At 34.2% G+C, this 8,255-nt stretch overlaps 2 protein-coding genes across 2 annotated transcripts; both read right to left on the minus strand.

Moving 5' to 3' along the window:
* Positions 1-4,896: 4,896 nt before the first annotated feature.
* On the minus strand, positions 4,897-6,454 carry LOC130071562 (complement C1q-like protein 2). Its single transcript, XM_056236418.1, has 4 exons — positions 6,225-6,454; positions 5,874-5,957; positions 5,437-5,556; positions 4,897-5,363 (listed from the first exon to the last, which is right to left on the minus strand). The coding sequence occupies exons 1-4, from the start codon at positions 6,391-6,393 to the stop codon at positions 5,080-5,082; spliced, it is 657 nt and encodes a 218-aa protein (XP_056092393.1). The 5' UTR covers positions 6,394-6,454; the 3' UTR covers positions 4,897-5,079.
* Positions 6,455-7,439: 985 nt separating this feature from the next.
* cbln9 (cerebellin 9) lies at positions 7,440-8,052 on the minus strand (the record flags this gene model as incomplete). The annotated part of the gene is made up of 2 exons (XM_056236443.1): positions 7,440-7,795; positions 7,893-8,052. Coding segments are annotated over 2 exons (444 nt in total), but the record flags the coding sequence as incomplete, so codon positions are not given.
* Between the last annotated feature and the right edge of the window lie 203 nt (positions 8,053-8,255).

Consider the following 8,255-nt stretch of genomic DNA (forward strand, 5'->3'; position numbering starts at 1 on the left):
TCCTTTATGTATGAACAGCTTTTTTGGGTGAATAAACTGTCTGCAAGATCACATGGGGAAAAGCAGATGTCCACTGAATGTGCTGTGATGGTGTTCTCCATTGTCAAAAATCCATTGGCCAGGATAGAGATTTACTTTTACTTTATCCCCTTCTTCTAGCAGCAGAGAGACTCCATTTGAAGAACTGATAAAACCACCTCCTTGGTGTCCATGTGTAGAAATTATATGCTGGTCATTTTTAAACAGGCCTGCGGTAACAGCTTTCTGTGAATTTCCGAGCGACTTTTTAAACATAGACTTATACATTAATTGCAAATTATTTCATTATATTTACACTACAGTTCAAGAGGTTGGGGTTTAGATTTTTTTAATGTTTTTTTCTGCTCGCCAAGGCTATTTATTTGATCAAAAATACAGTAAAAACAGTAATATTGTAAAATATTTTTACAATTTAAAATAGTTTTCTGTTTTAAAATGTAATATATTCCCGTGATGGCAAACCATGATAAGGTTTGAGATAAGTAATATATGAAATAATAATAGTGCTTTTATTCAGCTAGGACGCATTAAATTGATCAAAAGTGACATTTATATTGTTACAAATTTCAATATATTTTAAATAAATAATGTTCTTTTTACCTTACTATTTATCAAAGAATTCAGACAAAAATGTATCACGGTTTCCACAAAAAAATAAAGCATGCAAAAATGTTTTTTATGATTAATAAAAAAAAAAGCACCATTATTAATATTTGAGCACCAATACTAGTTGATGATAATTGAGCACAAAATCAGCATATTAGAATGATTTCTGAAGGATCATGTGACACTAAAGACTGCAGTAATGATGCTGAAAATTCAGCTTTGATATCACAGAAATATATTACATTTTAAATTCTATTTAAACCTAAAACATTTTAAAGTGTAATAATATTTCACAATATTAATGTTTTTACTGTATTTTAGATCAAATAAATACAGCCTTGGTGAGTTTAAGAGACTTCTTTCAAAAACATTAAACAATCTTAATATTTTGACTGGGACTGTAAATACGTAGAAAAGTTATATCAGTTTCTTTTTCCTGAGGCTGTTTATAGCCTTTTGAAAGTGTCTTTTGATTTACAAACCTTGATTCTGCTGTATTAGTTCATCCATTTTGATCTTTGTGTCATACAAAATCTTCAGTTCTTTTGCTTGTTCTACAATAATAATCATTCAAACAGATGTTCAGTGTATACATGGACTGTAAATAAAAGCTGAAGAAATGTATAAATTCTTGTGTCCTGTATCTAGGATACTGTCACGTTACCTTCATTCTCTGTTTTTAGTCGTTCCATTTCCTTCTCCATCCTTGTTCCCATGTTCATTATTTTCACTAGTTCTTCAATGATGTTTATGTTTGGTGAAAGTACTTCGTCTGCTGGTATAGCCCACACATTTAGCATTACAACTGTTGCAAGAATCCACATTTTGTTGCCGGTAACTAGCAATTCCAGGAGAATCGGTTTTATCTTCAGCAGGATTCTTTATTGAGAATGTGCTGTTGGTTTCTACAGTCTTCAAGTCTGATGTACATTGTATTTTATAGGCATTCAGTGGGCAGTCCTTAAAGGTGTTGACCTTACACACGGCTTAGAAGTGACCACTGAAACAAAAGCATCTAAAGACTATACAGGACATAACCCCCAACTATGAGCTAATAGGACATGTAAACATTTACACATAGTTTGACTCTTAGTAGGAAGATCAAAGTCTGAAAAACTCACCACAGACACTCTATTTAATCTAATAAGTAAACTTATGCAATTATGTTCACCTTGAATGCCCAATACTGCGTAGTTCACCTTAGTTTTTCCCCTTGTTTTTTTCTTGTTTTCCAACCTGATTTTGCCTCACTTGTAACAGTTGTTTCATGAAAGCTACTACTTGCATACTTGATCCCCTTCCTACTGGTTTGTTTAAGTATTGTTTTGAGCATTTGTGCCCAGCAGTGCTTAACATAACTAACGAATCCATAAGTACTGGTGTTGTCCCAGCTTCATTTAAAATCGCTGCTGTTTCTCCTGTACTCAAGAAGCGAAACTTAGATTTGGATAATTTAAACTATCAACCTATATCAAATCTAACTTTCTGGGCTAAAATTTTACATTTGCATAATAATCTTTCTGTTAGTAATCTTTTTGATTAACCTCAATCTGGTTTTCGAAATTTCACTTTGCAATGAAATGGCCCTGGTTAAAGTGAATAACGACTTACTTTTGGCCTCTGATGCTGGATCCCATACTATTCTTATTCTCTTAGACATTAGTGCCGATTTCGACACTGTAGATCATACTCTTTTACGCATTGAAACAGTTTTTGGTATTTCTGGCACCATCTTAAACTGGTTTAGATCCTATTTGACCGGATCCAGACAGTTTGTTGCTCTAGGGGTATACAGGTCTGATATTGGGTCAGTTTCTACTGGCATCCCTCATGGCTCAATTTTAGGACCCTTACTTTTTAGTCTTTATGTATTCCCGCTTGGTCAACACTTGGATGGCTAATAATTTTCTGTGTTTAAACGGTGCTAAGACTGAGGTCATCCTTATTGGTTCTCCTCATCAGCTCAGTAGGGCTAACCAAAGACCTCTTATCATTGATGGTTCGGTAATTGAGTTTTAGAAGAAATTAAGGAATCTGGAAGTGATTTTTGATTCCTCATTGACATTTGATCCTCATGTACAAAACGTTGTTAAGAGTTTTTTTTTTTTTTAACAGCAGCAGAAAAGTTAATTAACATGTTTGTTTTCTCTCGCATTGATTATTGTAACCCACTTCTTATTGGGGTTTCTAAGCATACTTCAAAAAAGTTACAGTACGTTCAAAATTCTGCAGCTAGAATTTTAACTAGAACCAAAACTAGAGATCATATTACTTCCGGTTTGAAGTCACTGCACTGGCTAGTTAAATACAGAGTTGTTTTTAATGTTCTCATGCTCACATACAATGCTCTCCACAGTCTGGCTCCAGAGTATTTATCTCAACTTTTAACACCTTAAATTCCAAACTGAAGTCTTTGCTCTTCTCAGCATGGTTTGTAGGTTGTCCATCAAACACGGTTATGTTTCATGGGTGACTGAGTTTTTTCTATAGCTGCTCCTAGGTTGTGGAACCTTCCAGGTGAAATTCGGGAAGCACAGTCTCTTAGAAAACAACATTTTTTTTAAAGTTAGCTTATTGCTGATTGTGGTAACAATAGCTGGTTTCTTGTTTATTTTAATTCACCTGTTCTTTCTTACTGTAAAGCGCTTTGAGAAGCTCCTTTAAAGGCGTTATAGAAAATAAAGTTATTAGCCTATTATAGGCATTCAGTGGGCAGTCCTTAAAGGTGTTGACCTTATATACAGCCTTAGAAGTGACCACTAAAACAAAAGCATCTAAAGACTATACAGGAAATAAGCCCCGACTTTGAGCTAATAGTACCCCCAAATGGTTTTTTATTCATGTTTTGTATTCATTTAGATCAATGACTCCAAAGCACAATCTAGGGCCTTTTAACATTATTGGAAATTTGCCTTGATGCTAAAATTTAATATACAAATCAAGAAATGTAGTTTTAAAGTGTACAAGGTTATTTTCAATATAGTGAAAATTAAACATATCGTAGGCTACTTTTACCATATAGGCCTATTTTAATTTCCAAATGTGTAGAGAAATATCTTGTATTTGCCACATAGGTGCTGAAAACATTCCTATATCAGACAAAAAAACAGATTAATAACTCAAATTAAAGGGTAAGGATTTTGATTCCTGTATATGTGCACTGTGGAAACCTAAAACTGGAAGGCAATAATATGGCATTGAACATTATTTTGGGATTAAAGCCTTCTGATCTACTGAAATGCTTGTGAGTGGACCTTGTGTATGTTTTGATCACATGGGGAAGAGCAGATGTCCATTTAAAAGTGCTGTGATGGTGTTCAGTTGTCAAAAATCCAATACATATATTTCGCCCACCTTTTCTAACTGCAGCTAAACTCCATTTGAAGAACCAATAAAACCATAATCTTGTTGTGCAAATGTAGAAATTTCATGTTGGCTATTCCTAAACAGGCCTGTGGAAATCGTTTTATATCAACCTCAGGCCTGAGGGAAAAAAAGCATACATGCACTCCCTTCATGGGTGCCGTAAAGATTCCTGTATCAGACCCCAATACATTTAATTTTAAAGGTTGTAAAAAAAAAGTCACATTCACAGAAGTCATTTACTGTGCCTGTATTTGCATCGTATGCATCTCCAGTATTGAAGATGTGTTTGTAAATCAGGGTGTTGTAAACTGCTGTGCGGCCCATCAGAGGACGACAGAGAAACTGAGAAAGCCCCTTGCAAAATGTGTTACAAATCACAAAAATGTTTAATTGGACTCACTTTTAAGATTTACCCATTTATATATTGTGCATATATTATATTAATTATTTATGCATTATTTTGCCCAATCCTTTTCCTGCTCTTGCATTAATGGTTAGAGAGTCAGACTTGTAACCTGAAGGTTGCAGATTCGATTGTCAATACCTGCAGGAAACGACTGAGGTGCCCTTGAGCGAGGAACACCAATTGTTCCCTGGCCGCCCGCCACAATAAATGGCTGCCCACTGCTCCGTGTGTGTGTGTTCACTACTCACTGCTTGTGTGTGCAATAACTTGGATGGGTTAAATGCAGAGGAGAAATTTCGAGTATGGGTTACCATGTCCTGCACATCACGTCACTTCACTTGAGAGAACAGAAGACTCCAGAAAACAGATAAAGAGCATTAGATGATGAAATAATGTGACACTCAAAGTTTACTATTTTGATCAAATTCTTTTATGGATTACATTTGACACATTGACACACATATGAGTCAAATAGGGCCTTTTGACAAAACTTACTTTATAGGTGCCGATACATTTGAAGTACAAGTTAGTATCAAATTTACTGAAAATGTTATCAAATTCATTCACTCTTAGTCTTACAGACAGAAAAAATAATGTGAATGGAACATCTTGTATGATTGATTACAGTCTTGATGTCCAAAGACGTTCTATGTAGGTTCCGATCACATGAGGAAAAGCAGATGTCCACTAAAGGTGCTGTGATGGTGTTCATTGTCAAAAATCCAATATCCAGGGTAGAGATTTACATATATTTTATCCCCCTTTTCAAGCAGCAGAGAAACTCCATTTGAAGAACCGATGAAACCATCTTTTTGACGTGCATATGTAGAAATTTCATGCTGGCCATTCTTAAACAAGCCTGTGACAACCGCTTTATCTGAACTTCCATAGGCCTTAGAGAAAAGCCTGAATACATACACTCCCTTCATGGGTGCTGTAAAGATTCCTGTATCAGACAAAAATTACATAAATCAATCAGGATTAAAAAAAGTCACAGTATATAAAGTGGTTTACTGTACCTGTATTTGTGTCATAAGCCTCTCCAGTATTGAGGAAGATGTGTTTGTAAATCAGGGTGTGTAAACTGCTAAGCGGCCCATAAGTTGACGACAGAGAAACTGAGAAAGCCACTTTTGAAACTAAGACAAAATATGTAAATTAGGTTGCATCATTAAAAAAGTATTTAATTACGTTAATTTTTAAGGTTTACCTATGATAAAGAAAGTATATAACTGAGATTCTTTATAAACGGCATTACCTTACGATTACAAAGCTTAAATGAAAAAAGATGCATATAAATCACAAAATTCAACATTGAGAAATACATTTATTCAACATTTAAATATATGAATTTTTGTGGCTGTAGTTCAGCAGCCCTGCAATAATTTGCTAATGCTAAAACATTTATGAGTCTTGTATAATATTTAATAAACAAAATTGTCATTTAAAGTTATACCTTCATTTTGTTTTATTAGATCATCCATTTTGGTCTTTACGTCCTTTGTTGTTTCACGCAATGTGTCCAGTTCCTTACCTTGAGCTAAAATAATAATCATTGATCAATAAACATTAATTTATTTACATAAAACATTTCTGATCAATTGAAGCCTCGACCTTTATGCTGTTTTTAGCCTTAATATGTGAGATTTGTCAATGATGAAACTATCTTTTATTACCTTCATTTTGTTTAATAAGTTATACAAACCCGCCTAGTTCACCTTTTAATTAAGGGTTTTTGATGGAAACTAGTTTTATATTTTATTAAAGTTGTCAATGTCCTTCACATTTGTAAGCAGTGTCACATTACCTGTGTTTTCTGTTCTTAGTCGCTCTATTTCCTTCTCCATAGATTCCAGCCTTGTTTCCATGATCTTCATCTTTCCCAGTTCTTCAAGGATATTTATGTTTGGTAAAAAAATATCATCTGCTGGTATAGCCCAAGCATTAAGCATCAACACTGTTATAAAAATCAACATTATTTATTGTTCTGTCTGTTACTAGTGATGTTCTATTTGAATAACATTCACTTGTCTTAAAGACCATTGCGTAATTGTTTAAACAGACCAAGGGACTTTGGACTGCATTTTGAAGCAATATTTGGTGTATGCCATGGAATTTCCAGAGTGACAAACACATTGTGATGCTGGATTATATTTCCCCATCAATACAAAATGGCAACTTAAAAGCTTGTAAAGGTGGTAGTAAGTAACCACTGTACATTGTTTTGTTTGATCATGTTTTACCCTTTCATGCATGAATTATACTAACCACAGTCAGATTTTTTTTTACAATTTGTTCTTATTGCATGAAAAACAAGATTTGAATTTTTTTTTTTACACATATTTTAGATTGTCAGATGTCCACTTGAGTATGCATTTATGTTTTTAACTGAAGAGAAACTGTATTAAACATAATACAGTAATAGCTAATACTGGGTGGATTTAACAAACCAATGAATACAATTAAAAATCATGTAAAAACTATAAAATACAATAAATATAAAACAGCTTCAATTATTGCAAACGCAATTGAGTTTGTTACCGTTCGACCAGCAGACAGAGAAGAATTTCATACACGTTGAATGTCATATGTCTTTGATATCAGAACATGAGGATGTGATTCCATCAAAAATCTCTAATCGGTGAAGGTACAACTCTGTGGAAACCCAATTCAGACTATGACACTGTAGTGGTTGGTTGATGTGCAACTGTGCCATTAAATCATGCATACGCAATAAAATGCTTTTTGAATGTCAACTAGTGACATCTGTGTGAAAGGGTTAAGAAGGATTAATTTTTTCCTTTTGTGAGATTTTTGTTCATTCGTTAGTTTCCTGGTGTCTTTACTAGCAATATATGTCTTTATTCATGAATAACGTGATTTATATATTTAATATTAATGAATAATAAACCAACAACATCAAAGTAACGTGCTACATTTGAAGGATTTTTGTAAGCTATTTTACAACTTGTCTGAAGACAATTTTTGTCCTGCCAAGTGCACGTTGACAGCTTCAAGAAAATTCGATTTTCTACTTTATTTTTTGTATCTAAATAAAACACTGCATTTGAGCCAAATTACATGGGCAATAACTTTACATGGTAAAAAGAAGGTGTCCACTGAAGGTGTTTCGTTTCCACATATCTGTGTAGATACGACAGTTCTGTAAGAGCTGAAGAAGTATCCGGTCCCCTTGTTCCAACAGAAGAGTGACAGAGTTGCACGCAGTGTCCTCTGTGTCTTGCCCGGGAGGGTTATCTGATGCTGCAACCACAAAATTGCCGTTCTTTAGCAGTCTCACACCGGTCGATATGGCATAAGGATTGAAGACCACAAAGTTGAAGAAATAAACTCCTTTTACTGGTGCAGTGAAGATTCCTGATAATGGCAGAAACTTGGGTTCTTAAATAATAAATGACATGATAAAATTGTTAAAGCATTGTGTTAAGAATTTCTTTGTGCGATGTTATGATACCTGTATTGATGTCATAAGCATTTCCAATGTTAGTAAATGCATTTTCATACACAAGATTGGTTGCTTCTGCATAAGGGCCAATATATTTGACATCCGTTGAAGCTGACAGTGAGGCTGAAAAGGCTACTTTCACCCTTTCTGCAAAAAAGGGATGAGAATAAAATTATCAAGCAAGCAAAAAGAAAAACCCTTGAGTATCTTTTCATTTAATCTTTGTAGTGCTATTTCTTGTTGAACTTAAAGGTAAACTATGGTTAAAAACAAAATTGCATGCATTTTGCGGAAGAACATTGTTTTGGTTGTGCTTCGGCTCTGCTTTACTGGTTCTTTCTCATAACTAAAAAAAGAGAGATATTATCCTAT

The sequence above is a fragment of the Rhinichthys klamathensis genome, unplaced genomic scaffold (genome assembly GCF_029890125.1).
Source record: "Rhinichthys klamathensis goyatoka isolate OS25496 unplaced genomic scaffold, OSU_Roscu_1.1 h1tg000446l_1, whole genome shotgun sequence".
NCBI lineage: Eukaryota > Metazoa > Chordata > Actinopteri > Cypriniformes > Leuciscidae > Rhinichthys > Rhinichthys klamathensis.